We start from the raw sequence: 14,202 nt of genomic DNA, 5'->3' as shown, positions 1-14,202 counted from the left end.
AGGCTGGTTTGGGTGAGGCTGTGCAGGCCGGGATGGAGGATCAGCTGTGACCCCAACCCTGGATGTGTGACCTGGCTCTGTGTCCCACTGTGGCCACGCAGGGCTCCAGCTCCTGTGGCTCCTCAGGGAATGATGTAATGGCTGCTGGGAGACGAGTTTGTGCGCTCCCCAGTTCCTACGTCCTGTGTCGGGAGCACACGCTGTTCCTGGGGCTGCAGCGTGTAATTACACGTAGCAGAACAGTAATGAAGGGCTGGCTGGGACAAGAACTGCCCCCTGATTCTGCTCAGTGCTGGAAAACCAAACTGGGCTTTCACACGTGGGGTTTGGCGAGCAGCACCAGCAGAGTAAAACTGGAGGTGTGGTTTCCAGCACTTGCTACGTGAGCTCTTTTCCCTGACACGTCCAAAATGCTGGCAGGGTGCTAGCAGCATGATCTCGGAACGGGATTCGGAGACCACCTTCGAGGAGGATTCCCAGCCCAACGATGAGGTGGTGCCGTACAGCGATGACGAAACCGAGGACGAGCTGGACGCTCGGCGGCCTGGCGCCGAACCGCGACCCGGCCAAACCAGCAGGGACGCCGCGGAGAGCCGAGACCCTGGCAAAAAAGGTAACAGCACCCTGAGCCTGATTGGGGCAGTGCGCCGTGCTGGGGGAGAGGCTGAGCCTCAGGGACCCATTGCTTTGTTCGTCAGGTGAGGTTTGGAATGGCCTACCTGACTCTGGAGGAGTAAATTGATGGCGGTTCGGTTTAACAAATGCCAGAATGAAACCCAGTTCTGTGCCGCTGCTCCTTGCGCAAAGATAATGAGCTGCCTGCTGTTAATTAAGGCAGGCCCTGGATGTACGTGGCCTGTGCTCTGGGAACCCTTCAGACAGACCTTCAGGTACTTGGTTTCCCACTCCTCTGGAAATGGGCTCCAGCATAAGCATTTTGCTGTGCTTAGTCAGTGTTTTCCCTGGAATTCTGCTTGTGCAGAGCAGATTTCAACCTCACTGCTCATTTTGTAGCCTCATGAGTTTCCTAAAAGGTGAAAGGTGAGTAGGAGGAGTTCAAAGGAACCGGCAGGTACAGCCTGTGGCTGCTGCCAGCGTAAGAACCTCAGTAGGAGGAGCCTTTCTGGCATCCCTGCTCTGAACCTCTACCCAAGAAACATCTGCAGCTCCCCTAAATTCCCTTTTTTCGTGCTGCAACGCGAGTATTTCCAATGTAACCAGAGCCTGTGTAATTTATACAGATTTTTTTCCTGTTTGTGTGGGAACAGTTGATCAGCTCTCATTTCATAACCACCTGTTACGTGTTGTCATTTTACAAGCACCCGTCACATGTTTAGTTTAAGATTTTTTTTTTTATGATGACATCCTTTAAAGTTGATGAATTACCAAAGCAGCTTGCCAAATATTGGGTGTTAGTACCTCACTTTAAAGTAATTTTGAGGAGCTTCCTTCCTGCAGGTTTTACCTCAGACCTAATTTGTCAGTTTTCCATCAGTTTTATCAACACTGCAATGTTTTTGGAATGTGTTAAAGAAATGTTTATGTAGACTTTATGTTTTTCTTTGTGCCCTGTCATTTTGACAAACTTAGTAACTTCCTAAATTCATGCATATAATATTTAACTCAAAACATGCTTCTTCGAGATAAATATTTCTCTGTTATCTTCTGGGCTCGTAACCAAGGTGCTGGAAATGAAAGTTGCGTATCCACAGGAAAAGTCCAGCTATGTCAGTGTGGAATTTGCTCTGTGGTGACTGGGGAAAAAAAAAACCCCGCCTTTGCACTTGGGTTTGGGTTTTGAGGTGTTAGTCACAGCCGTGCCCACGCCTCTGCCGCCGGGAGTTTCACCCGTCCGTGGGTGAGGAGGATCTCATGGAACCAGGAAGAGCAGCCACAGGGACAGTCCCTGTGGGCTGGAGGAGTCAGGAGAGCTGCATTTCAAAATCCCACCCGTGTCATCCTTCCCAGGCTGGCTTCCAAAGCTGGGAAGGAGCTCCCGGGGTGTGGGCAGCAGGGTGTCTGTGCTCAATGGGAGCTGAAGGGGCTGGCAGGGAAAGCGGGCACAGAAAATCACTCCGTGGATGCAATTCCTGTTCCTGAGTTTTCTCCCGATCGAACAAAACTGAAGAAATAAAATGAGCGCTTCAGATTTGTATTTTTTGATGGGTGTGGATGAAGAGCAGTGTGGTTAAATCAATTAATTGCCTTCAAAAGGTGAACTGACCCCTTCGTTTCCAGCAAGACACATACCCGGCTTGGAGTGCTTAGAGCTTCACGGGTGTCAGAGGCAAACCAAAAGAGGGGACAGAGGGGAATTTAGCATGAATAAATGTTACTCTGCAGGCGTCCCACAGAACTTTCAAATGTTGAGCAACGCTTCTCCCTGCCTCTGAATGTACTTGAATTGCTAATAAAGACAGCCTGGAAATGTCTTGAAAAGGTTTTTTTTAAGGATATGTGTTATAAAGCAGGTACCAGTCTTGCTTCAGTCGAAAGTACCTTTAAAATATGGACGTGAGAGAAAACCTGAAAGTGGCAGATTTGTTCCTTCGTGTTTGTAACCCTTTTCGACCCCTTTTGTCCCTTCCAGACTGCAGCTGGCAAGTTAAAGCAAACGACCAGCGCTTCTATGACCAGCCGGGCTTCAAGAGAACAATCTTCCTGTGCTTCAAGAAAAGCAAATATGCCGTAAGTTGTTTTATCCCAGTGAGGTGCTAATTGTCGGGTAAATGCTTCCTTAATCCCGGTAAGATCTTTGGAATGGCTGGTGAGTGGTGTAAAAGTTCACAATTCCTCAGTGTTTCCAGCAGAGGGTGGGGGAAGAATAACTGGGTTGGGGTTTTGGAGTGGAAAATCAAGCGTCTATCGAGAGACGTGTTTAAGGTGAGATAGAGAATTAGGAACTTAAAAATACACACTGTACTTTTGTGTTGGAAGGAGAAGCTCTGCTGTGTGACTGACGTTTGGCTTTCTCCCACAGGGAAATGCAATTAAGACATACAAGTACAACCCCATCACTTTTTTACCTCTGAATCTTTTGGAACAGTTCAAGAGAGCAGCCAACTTCTATTTCCTTGTTCTTCTCATATTGCAGGTAAGCAAGATGGAGAGTACTCACTGTGAAGGGAACCTGAGCTCAGAAGTGTTTATGACACAATTCAGTGCTGTCCTGTCAGGGAAGTGAGGGGCACTGTCTGAACTGCTGCAGAGACCAAGCCCATCCTAACAGAAACCTGCAACAAACGAGCTAGTTGTACAGAATTAGAATGAGCTCATTGCAGAGCTCATGAATTTCATGAGGAAAAGATGTTTCTTGAGTTCATCTCATAAATCAGAAGCACCACCAGATTATATGAGCCGGTGCAATTGTTCAAGGGAAGCTGATTCCTAAGTAGTGTAACAGCCAAACTCTTCCCACAGAGTTTTGTTCATTTTCACAACCTGACTTAAAATTCTCTCTGCTGTGTTGGTTTTTTCTCTAGTCAGGTCACTATGAAATACCTCTGATTTAAATTTGATTGATGATCTCATACTGACCTGATTTTATTGATCTTTTGTAGTCGATTCCTCAGATAACTACCCTGTCGTGGTACACAACACTGGTGCCCTTGCTCTTGGTGCTGGGAATAACTGCAGTCAAAGACCTGCTGGATGACATTGTAAGAGCCATGTTCTGTTACTACAAAAAGCCAAACCTCCCAGTGCAGCTCACTTCTCCTGTTGTGACACAGGGCAGGGAGTACATTGTTTGCTCCGGTTTCAGGCTCGTCACAGGATGGACAATGAGGTCAACAACAGGACATGTGATGTCATCAAGGATGGAAGGTCTGTATGGTCCCCTCTGAGCTCTGTAAGCGATGATGGTGTCCCTGTTGCTGAGCTTTGCCACAGATCTGAAGCTGTAGATGATAGGAAAGGCTCAGCTCTGTTCTCTACTGCCTGTCTGAAAATCGAATTGAAGCTGGAAGAGAATTGCTTAAAGGAGTAATTTAAAGTTAATTCTCCAGGACTAAATCTGTGCTAAGAGCAACTTCTTTGGAGAGAAGGACAGAATTCATAACTAGGTGAAGTGGGAAGAGAAGAGGTAGCTTGACTTCTGAGCTGTAGACCCTCAACTAAATTGCAGTTTCTGAGAAGCAAACCCACAGCACACCAAAAGGTCATTTCAAGATTTATAGAGTACATTGTGTTCTAGATTAAAGAGTAATAATTATTAAACTATCTTTGGTATTAGGTTCAAAGCCACTAAATGGAAAGATATTAAAGTTGGTGATATCATTCGTCTGAAGAAAAACACTTTTGTTCCTGTAAGTGCTTCAGATACATTTGTTTATGTTTCAAGAGAGCTCTGTAGGAATTTTTACCTGGCTTTATTTGATGTCTATTTCTTTGTTTCCTAGGCTGATATTTTGCTGCTGTCCAGTTCAGAACCAAACAGCCTGTGCTATGTGGAGACAGCTGAACTGGATGGGTAAGGTTCCACTTAAGGATGTCTTGGAGTTCATTTGGGCTGAGTGGGAAAAGAGCAAGGATTGTGTGTGGTAGAGTCTGCTTGGTGTGGAGCTGTATCCAGCTGCTGATTCCCACGATTCAAGAATCATTAAAACTTCTCCTCTGGCTGCTACAGACACATCAAAAGTGTTGGAGAATGTGACATAGGAAGAAAGGGGGAAGGACATGGATTTATTTTTTTTACTTTAGTATAGAAGAATGTGACATAGGAAGAAAGGGGGAAGGACATGGATTTATTTTTTACTTTACTGTAGGTTGCCCAGAGAAGTATTGATACCTTAATTTAATTGTGTTTAAACTTCTGTACCCATGGTTTTAATGAAATCACCTTTTTATCCTTTCTTCTTAGTGAGACTAACTTAAAATTCAAAATGGCCCTAGAGGTGACACACAGACACCTTCAGGAAGAAAGTGCCCTGGCAGACTTTGATGGTTGGTACAATTCTGCACCTAATGCTATTAGAACCTAGCTCAAATCATGTGCAAGTCAAAAATAAGTAAAGTAAAGCTGCTTTGATGGTGGTTACAAGTCAATGCATTTGGATTTAACTTGTACATTAAACACATTCTCCAAATTTTCCAGGTCTGGTTGAATGTGAAGAACCCAATAACCGACTGGATAAGTTTACAGGAACATTGTCCTGGAGAAACTCAAATTATTCCCTGGATGCTGATAAGATTTTGTTGCGTGGCTGTAAGATCAGGAATACAGACTTCTGCCATGGAATGGTCATATTTGCAGGTGTGTAGCATTTCCCCACTACAAGCACACCTGTAGAGTGAAAAAGAGTCTTCATCCTATAGACACCAACTGTATTTCATGTCCCAGTTTGGTAAAACTGTAATGATAACAAACACACTGACATGTGTTTGTTATCCTATCTTCCCCCTTTTTAATTTTTCACTCTTTATTTTTAGGTGCTGACACAAAAATAATGAAAAATAGTGGAAAGACAAGATTTAAAAGGACAAAAATTGACTCCCTTATGAACTACATGGTTTATACTGTAAGCCTTTTTGTTTAAAATTCAGATTTTAAGTGAATAGTGAATGCAGAGTTAGGCAGCTTATTCCTGTGTGTACATAATAGATATGTTTTGACTTTTTTCTGGCCTGCTGAGCTGGGATGGAGTAGGAGGAAATCTGAAAGCTGCCAATGTGGGAAATGTTTGCTCCATTTCTCCTCACAAATACCCGTCACATTCTGTTTGGAACACGGGGATCTGGGATTTAAGTGGAGCAAATGTTTCTGAGGTGTGAGAGGCCTCTCTGTGCCCTGCAGATCATCGTGGTCCTTATCCTGCTGTCGGCTGGGCTGGCCATCGGGCACACCTACTGGGAGCAGCAGGTTGGCAACTCCTCCTGGTACCTGTACGATGCGCAGGAATCAAGCCCTGCCTACCGGGGCTTCCTCACCTTCTGGGGATACATCATTGTCCTCAACACCATGGTGCCCATTTCCCTCTACGTGAGGTAGGGCAGTTAGCTGAGGAGGTGCCACCGTGTGCAAATGGGAGCTGCGGCTGGGAGTGAGAACATTCCTTCTCTTTCATTTAGCGTGGAAGTGATTCGCTTTGGCCAAAGCTATTTCATCAACTGGGACCTGCAGATGTACTACCCCGAGAAGGACACGGCTGCCAAGGCCAGGACCACCACGCTGAACGAGCAGCTGGGCCAAATCCAGTACATCTTCTCTGACAAGACCGGAACCCTCACGCAGAACATCATGACCTTTAAAAAGTGTTGCATAAATGGGCAAAGATACGGTAAGTTGTGCAAAGGAGGAGGAGGAGGAGGAATTTTAATACCTGTTGGAGGTCAGGTACATACAAGTTCTCTTGGTTGCAGCTGAATTTAGACCTGGCACTGGGTAAAGCATCGGGTTGAATTGTTGGGGTTTTCCCACTTACGAAGTGGAAATTGAGGAACTTTAGTGCGAGCATCTCAGCTTTCAGGAAAACTGAAAATCGGTCATTTGCACAATTTTTTGTACTAATTTACTTTGACTAGAAATGCTCTGGGGACAAAGTCAAGAAACACACAAGGAAATGTTAGTGTGAGCAGCAGCTTGTCCTTTTCCTTCCCTTGCGGTCAGAGGGCAGTGCCTGTTGTAGATGTGTTTCACTTTGTGGTGGGCTGTAAAAGCTGTGTTGTGCCTGGTGCCCCTGAGTGTGGGTGCTTGCCTTGCAGGAGACTGCCGGGATGCAGCAGGGCAGCTCCAGAGCCACCCAGAGGTAGGTTCATGCCAGGCACCGCCGTGCCCCGTCCCTGGGATGAGGGGTGCGGGTGGGCACAAAGCAACGGCGCCTGCGGTGGCTCAGACTCTCTCCCCCTGTTTTCTGAGCAGCAAGTTGACTTCAGCTGGAATGTGTACGCAGATGGAAAGTTCTTATTCTATGATCACTATCTGATAGAGCAAATAAAGTCTGGAAAGGAGCCAGAAATCCAGAAGTTCTTTTTTCTGCTTGCTATTTGTCACACAGTCATGGCTGACACTTCTGATGGTGAGTGTGGCTTTTGGGTAGTTTGTTTTCCTTGTGTAGCAGAAAACAGTAATTCAAATCCAGTTCCACGAGGGAGACATCTGCAACTAATGCTGATACCATAAGGGAGGAGTGTTAGGCTGCCCTTTTAAATTAAACAAAACTAAATGTAGGGGTGATCAGCTATTGAATTTGTGAATTCATGGGTTAGAAGATTCAATTACAACGTGGAATATGAATATTGCTTTACTCCCATCTTTGTGAAATCTCCACAAACACCAACAGTGTCCTGTCCTTTCTTTTTCCTTATGTTTTTGGGATTGCTTCCACTCATTGTATTGGTGTCTCTAGCCAAGGATTTGTCTTTTGGACCTTCTTTTGAAAATGTTTAAATGACTGGATTATGAGAAATTAAGATATTGAGGTAGAAAACGTGGAGTTTTGCTTTAATACGTGGAGGGCAGCAGGCTGAGGAGTGATCCTGTTTGGGAAGTGTCCCAGACTGGGGGTGGTGGTCCCTGCTGGGCACACCCTCAGCTGTATCCTGGCTGCAATCCTGCAGGTCAGCTCCACTACCAGGCGGCTTCCCCGGACGAGGGGGCCCTGGTGACGGCCGCCCGGAACTTCGGGTACGTGTTCCTGTCCCGCACACAGAACACCATCACCATAAGTGAGATGGGGGTGGAGAGGACCTACGACGTCCTGGCCATCCTGGATTTCAACAGCGACAGGAAGCGGATGTCTGTCATTGGTAAGCTGATTGCCACCACCCTGCTCCTAATGTTTTTGGGATTGCTTCCACTCATTGTATTGGTGTCTCTAGCCAAGGATTTGTCTTTTGGACCTTCTTTTGAAAATGTTTAAATGACTGGATTATGAGAAATTAAGATATTGAGGTAGAAAACGTGGAGTTTTGCTTTAATACGTGGAGGGCAGCAGGCTGAGGAGTGATCCTGTTTGGGAAGTGTCCCAGACTGGGGGTGGTGGTCCCTGCTGGGCACACCCTCAGCTGTATCCTGGCTGCAATCCTGCAGGTCAGCTCCACTACCAGGCGGCTTCCCCGGACGAGGGGGCCCTGGTGACGGCCGCCCGGAACTTCGGGTACGTGTTCCTGTCCCGCACACAGAACACCATCACCATAAGTGAGATGGGGGTGGAGAGGACCTACGACGTCCTGGCCATCCTGGATTTCAACAGCGACAGGAAGCGGATGTCTGTCATTGGTAAGCTGATTGCCACCAGCCTGGAGAAGGCTGCTTGTTCAGGGGTGAAAAGGGATGCTCAGAGGAAGCTGAGGTCAAGAATTCACAGCTGTGTGACAGTCCTGGGGCACGTTTGAGCCCACTGAAGAAGAACTTTGGTACTTTGGTACTTGGCAGTAGGCTGAAAAATCCGATCTGAAATGATTCCTTTATATAAGAGTGCCAACTTTGCTGTTTCCCTCCACAGTAAGAGAGTCTGGTGGCAATATCAGGCTGTATTGCAAAGGGGCTGATACGGTGATTTACGAGCGGCTGCACCCCAGGAATGTGAAGAGAGAAGCCACAGAAGAGGCTCTTGATGTATGTTTGCATTTTGTATGTTCTTTTTAACACAAAAATTGTTTAGTTCTGACAGCAGTGTTACTAATTTCCTTTTCCTAAGCTATTAAGAAACCTGCAATTGGTTCTGAAAGTTGGACTTGTTCTGTCAGACTTGTCAAATGCTCATGTTCTTGCCCTCATGTTTGGATTGGAAATGCAGAGTTTTCTTTTGTGGATACGTGTGGTTTTCATTATTTTTCAGGTCTTTGCAAATGAAACTCTCAGGACACTCTGTCTGTGCTATAGAGACATAAGCCAGGATGAATTTGAAGTGTGGAATAAAAAGTTTGTGGAGGCCAGTTTAGCTACAAGTCACCGGGATGAAGCTCTGGACAAAGTGTATGAGGAAATAGAAAAAAACTTGATTGTAAGGAGCTGTACATTTCTAGTACATTTCAATTCTTATATTAAAAGAAATGTGTTTCAATGGTACTAAGCACCTGTATTTCAAATGCCTTCCAGCTGCTTGGTGCAACAGCTATTGAAGACAAACTGCAGGATGGAGTTCCAGAAACTATCTCCAGACTCTCCAAAGCAGACATTAAAATCTGGGTGCTTACTGGAGACAAAAAAGGTGGGATTGCTTACAGCCAAACAGCTAAAAACAGGAGGATGTTTTCCTGTCCATCTACCCTGTGGTGTTGAAAGGGAATTCTCATACTGAAACATAAATCAGAAATTACTCAAGAGCACTTGAGGTGCTGCCCCTATCAATCATCAATCACTTGTGGCAGAACTTTCAGTAAATACTTCTTTCTCTTAATTTTTTTTTTTTGTAGAAACTGCTGAAAATATTGGATTTTCTTGTGAACTCTTAACAGAGGACACGACCATCTGCTATGGAGAAGATACCAGGCAAGTAAAAACACAGAGGAGTTAATTTTCAGGATTTTCAGCCTGGGACTGACCTAGCTTAAAGTCTATCCTTGACTTTTTTGTACAGTTTCTCCCTCTCTTTCCAGTGCTCTCCTTCAAACGAGGCTGGAAAACCAGAGGAACAGGGCTGGATCCAGCCCACATTCCTCTCTCAGAATGAACGAGCCATTCTTCCAGGGCAGCAGAGATCGAGCTCTAATCATCACTGGCTCCTGGCTGGTATGTACAAAGGCTGTTCTCCTGAGGGTTTGGGGTTTTGGGGCATCACCAGCCTACAGTGTCTCTCACTGAGGACTCTGTTCCTTTGTCTGCATGAGCAATTCATTAAAATGCCAGAAATGGATGCTGGGAGCATAATGACCTAGGTGTGTTGCTAGGCAGTGCCTGGAGTAGGACTGCAAATGGTGCAGAAGAGAATACTGTAAGTTTTATTCTTTTCACAGAATGAAATCCTGCTGGAGAAGAAAAAGAAGAAAAAGAAACTTAAACTGAAATTCCCCAGAACTGCAGAAGAGAAGAAAAAACAAACGGAGAAAAGGAGAAGGGCAGAGGCCTACAAGGAGCAGCAGCAGAAGAACTTTGTTGATCTGGCCTGCGAGTGCAGGGCTGTGATCTGCTGCCGTGTGACACCCAAGCAGAAGGCCATGGTGGTGGAGCTGGTGAAGAAGTACAAGAAGGCCATCACCCTGGCCATCGGGGACGGGGCCAATGATGTGAACATGATCAAAAGTAAGGCAGCTGTCAAGCTCTCCCGCTAGGACAGATCTCCTCTGGCCTGCTCCTGCGGTCTCTCCACTGTCCCTCTCTGTCAGAAGACTCTTCCATCTGCTTTGCTGCCGTGGGCCTTTTAGCTTCTGTGCCTGTTTCCCTTTCTGAGGAAGCACTTTAGGAAATGGTTAGTGGTTTTTCCTGATCTATTTTTTTTTTTTTCTGTAGACATTCCTTAAGCAGGAATCTGTTCTCATGCTGTGTGTTACAGAAGTGTAATATAAAGACCAAAGCAGCAGCTTGGCTGCCCCTTGCCTGGTGGCATTAGCCATCCCAGATTGTACCTGCTCTGCTTCCCAAAAGATGCAAGTGAGGAAAAAGCCTCTAGGATAGGGCTTGTGTCCCAAGAGTGTTAGTAAACTGCCTGGCCAGTTTGTTCAGGACTTTACTCACTCTGTCTCATCGCTTGGTTCTCCTTTGGTCATATTTCCCAGAAAGAAACAGTTTCTGACAGAACAAGCACCGAGACACAGTCCAGGTGACAGTAGGAATGGCCCTGGTGATGTTCCTGTCCCTTTGTCCAACCTAGTGTGTGGTGTTTGTCTCCTTCACCCAGCTGCCCACATTGGAGTTGGGATCAGTGGCCAGGAGGGGATGCAGGCTGTCATGTCGAGTGACTACTCCTTCGGACAGTTCCGCTATCTCCAGCGGCTGCTGCTGGTCCACGGGCGCTGGTCATACATCAGGATGTGCAAGTTTCTGAGATACTTCTTCTACAAAAACTTCGCTTTCACGCTGGTCCACATCTGGTACTCGTTCTTCAATGGCTTCTCTGCCCAGGTAGGAAGGTGTGCTCGTGTGGGATAACAACAAGCAGATGCTTCTGTCAGTGTGGAACAGCAAAGGCTTAACCTGGGAAGCGTCAGGAATGTGAAGTTGTCACCAGTGATTTCTGCAAGAGGATGCAATGAGTACTGAGCGAGTTAGTTACAAGCAGTTAGGTATGATTCCAGAGCACTAAAGTCAGGATCAATGTGGTACAGGGAGGAAGATTTGGAAGGAGTGGGGCAGCCTAACACAGACTAAAGAGCTTCAGCAGAGCCTTGAGCCAAGGTGCTGCTGCCTCTGTTCCGAGACAGGGAACTTAAAGCTGCAGTAGAGCACACGTGAGTTTTCTCAGGAACTGCAGGGGAAGGATGTAATAGAATGAAATCACCAAGTCCTGCAATCACCCCTCTGTTGCAGACAGCCTACGAGGACTGGTTCATCACACTGTACAACGTGCTGTATTCCAGCCTCCCGGTCCTGCTCGTCGGCTTGCTCGACCAGGTATCCCCATGTTGTTACAAATCCAAAGGCACCCATCACCAGGGCTTTAAGTTAACACTGGTTGTCCATGAAACAAGAGGGGCTTGGTTTTGTGGCTTTGAAGAATGCCTTCCTTTTGCATTACTCTGTGCAAATCCCTGCTATTGGAAAGAGAAAGGGATCTGCCATTCCCTTTCTCTTCAGCTCCTCACTCTCCAAAGCTCAGGCTGAGAACAACAATTCACAACTTTCCTTTTCTTTTTCCTCTTTATTAAGGATGTGAGCGACAGACTGAGCCTTCGGTTCCCCAGACTTTATGTTTTGGGTCAGAGAGATTTACTTTTCAACTACAAGAAGTTCTTTATAAGTTTGCTCCATGGAGCTCTAACTTCACTGATCATCTTCTTCATCCCATACGGAGCATACCTTGTATCTATGGGACAAGATGGAGAAGCCCCTGCAGATTATCAGTCCTTTGCTGTCACAGCAGCATCCTCTCTGATATTTGTTGTCAATTTTCAGGCAAGTAAGCTTGGTTCCCTGAGCTCTGGTGCTCTGAGAACGCTTTCTGCTCACTGTTCAAATTTCTCTGCTAGAAAGGTAGCAACATGCAAAAAGTAGTTGGCATTATTTGGAATTAAGAAACTCATTTGGCACTTTTGTTTGCTTTTAGATTGGCCTGGATACGTCTTACTGGACTTTTGTTAATGCTTTTTCAGTATTTGGGAGTATCGCACTTTACTTTGGGATCACATTTGACTTTCACAGTGCCGGAATCCATGTTCTCTTCCCTTCTGGCTTCCAGTTCACAGGTCAGTCCTGGTGGTTTGTGGTTCTCAGTCCTGACTCATGTAGCTTTGTCCTAAATTAACTTTTGCCCCTTTTATTCCCAGGAACTGCTCCGAACGCTCTGCGGCAGCCATACCTTTGGCTTACCATGATTTTATCCATTGCCATTTGCTTACTGCCTGTAGTGGCCCAGCGCTTCTTATCCATGACAATCTGGCCTTCGGAGAGCGATAAAGTGAGTGAAATCTGTTATTTGGGTGAATGTGGCAGGTGTTTATTTACAGGAGCTGGCGTCAGTGCTGAGGTGTGGGCTAGTGGATGGTCTCCTTGCCCATGGCAGGGGGTAGGACGAGATGGGCATTAAGGTCCCTTCCAACCCAAGCCATTCTGGGATTTTATGATAATGTTAGAGACAAGCAGGTGATGGTGCCCTTGGGAGAGCGACACAAGCCTGGCTTGGGTCCCATGGATGGAGGAGTGGCTGCAGGGCTGGCCAGAGGCAGCAGCTCAGTGGGGGCTGTTTCCTCGTGTGCCTGCCTGAGATCTGGTGATGCCACTGAGACCCCACGAGGGTCCCCGTTTGGGTTTAATTTAGGCTGGGCTGGAGCGCCAGGGTTACACATCAAGAGTGTAGGGGATAGATTCGGCTACTTCTGCTCCGCCTTGAGCCAGCACACAGCCATGAAAACAGTTCAAGGCGCGGTGACGCTGCCTAACTCACGACCCGCCGTGTGTGTTTGCGTGCGTGCAGATCCAGAGGAACCGTCGGAAGTACCTGCTGGAGGAGCAGCAGTGGAAGCGGCGGCAGAGCGCCTTCCGCCGCGGGGTGTCCGCCCGCCGCTCCGCCTACGCCTTCTCGCACCAGCGCGGCTACGCCGACCTGATCGCCTCGGGGCGCAGCATCCGCAAGCGGCGCGCCCCGCTGGACGCCGTGCTGGCCGGCGGCCCGGGCTGCGGGGACACGCGGCGGAGCAGCTGAGGGACTGCCTGCCTGCTGGGGAGGAGCTGTTTGTCACAGCCGCTGCGCTGAAGTGTTCCAAACTAACTAACTGGGGGTCTTTTTTAACCACCTGGCCTAAGGATGTGAAGGTTTTTGTGTCTTGGCACAGAAGTTTCTGGGTTTGGACTCCTGGGAGAGCAGAAGGGCCGAGAGTTCTCAGCGGAGCTACTGATCCTTGTGTGAGTGCTCCGTATGGCAGTGAAGGATACATCTGCTGGGAATGGAAACCCAGCGTTAGTTTTTAGTGATGCCTGGAATTGCAGACTTTTCACTTTGTAATACTATGTTGGTCTAAAACTGTATCTACATTTCATACTTGTCATGGAAAGTGATTTCGCTTGTGTGCTCCATTTCATTAACTGCTCAGACGTGATGGCACATGAGGCTGCTCAGCCCTGGAGAGGGCCCTGGATGCTCCCTTCGGAGCTGTCACAGCTGAGCTGGGGTGTCTTTGGTGATAAACTCCAGCCAGTGTAAGATTGGATTAGGAATCAGGATAGATCTCAGCTCTGGAAGCTGCCCCTGGGGCTGGCACCAGCTGTTCATTTCAGTTCTGGACACAGTCAGTGATGGATAACTAGAAATCAGTCACTTTCATTGGAATGTGTTTCAGTTGCTGGTGCCTCAGTTCTTGCAGTGTAAAAAAAGTGGTTTTATGAGTCTCTTTGCATTTGCACATTCTTTACTCAAGTTGAGGTGTTTGAATGTTTTATCTACTTCCCCCTCCCGAACTAAAGCTAATTACTGAAATGGTTTTACAGTAAAAATTATGACCTACAGCTCTCATTCAATGGAATGTACATTTCAAAAGCGTAATGCGAATAAATATGCGAAAGTCTACTTCCTTGCGATGACTCCGGGGGTCAGAGCGGACCACGCCGACGTGTCAGCAGCTCCCGGGGAGGAGCGGCCCGCTTTGCCCCGCCCGTGCGGGGACAGGGAA

General features: G+C 47.1%; 1 protein-coding gene across 1 annotated transcript; it reads left to right on the top strand.

Moving 5' to 3' along the window:
- Nucleotides 1-432: 432 nt before the first annotated feature.
- Nucleotides 433-13,285, top strand: ATP8B1 (ATPase phospholipid transporting 8B1). Its single transcript, XM_041403826.1, has 27 exons — nucleotides 433-613; nucleotides 2,591-2,688; nucleotides 2,981-3,094; nucleotides 3,561-3,659; nucleotides 3,764-3,825; nucleotides 4,235-4,307; nucleotides 4,401-4,471; nucleotides 4,862-4,944; nucleotides 5,096-5,254; nucleotides 5,431-5,519; nucleotides 5,795-5,985; nucleotides 6,070-6,278; nucleotides 6,703-6,746; nucleotides 6,860-7,016; nucleotides 7,558-7,746; nucleotides 8,445-8,557; nucleotides 8,781-8,945; nucleotides 9,041-9,152; nucleotides 9,358-9,433; nucleotides 9,541-9,673; nucleotides 9,898-10,183; nucleotides 10,779-11,002; nucleotides 11,408-11,491; nucleotides 11,747-11,992; nucleotides 12,144-12,282; nucleotides 12,364-12,494; nucleotides 13,011-13,285. The coding sequence occupies exons 1-27, from the start codon at nucleotides 433-435 to the stop codon at nucleotides 13,236-13,238; spliced, it is 3,756 nt and encodes a 1,251-aa protein (XP_041259760.1). The 3' UTR covers nucleotides 13,239-13,285.
- Nucleotides 13,286-14,202: the final 917 nt, after the last annotated feature.

Source organism: Onychostruthus taczanowskii, unplaced genomic scaffold, assembly GCF_017590055.1.
Source record: "Onychostruthus taczanowskii isolate IOZ18803 unplaced genomic scaffold, ASM1759005v1 scaffold201, whole genome shotgun sequence".
NCBI classification, from domain to species: domain Eukaryota; kingdom Metazoa; phylum Chordata; class Aves; order Passeriformes; family Passeridae; genus Onychostruthus; species Onychostruthus taczanowskii.
This window is presented reverse-complemented; position numbering and strand designations above follow the sequence as displayed.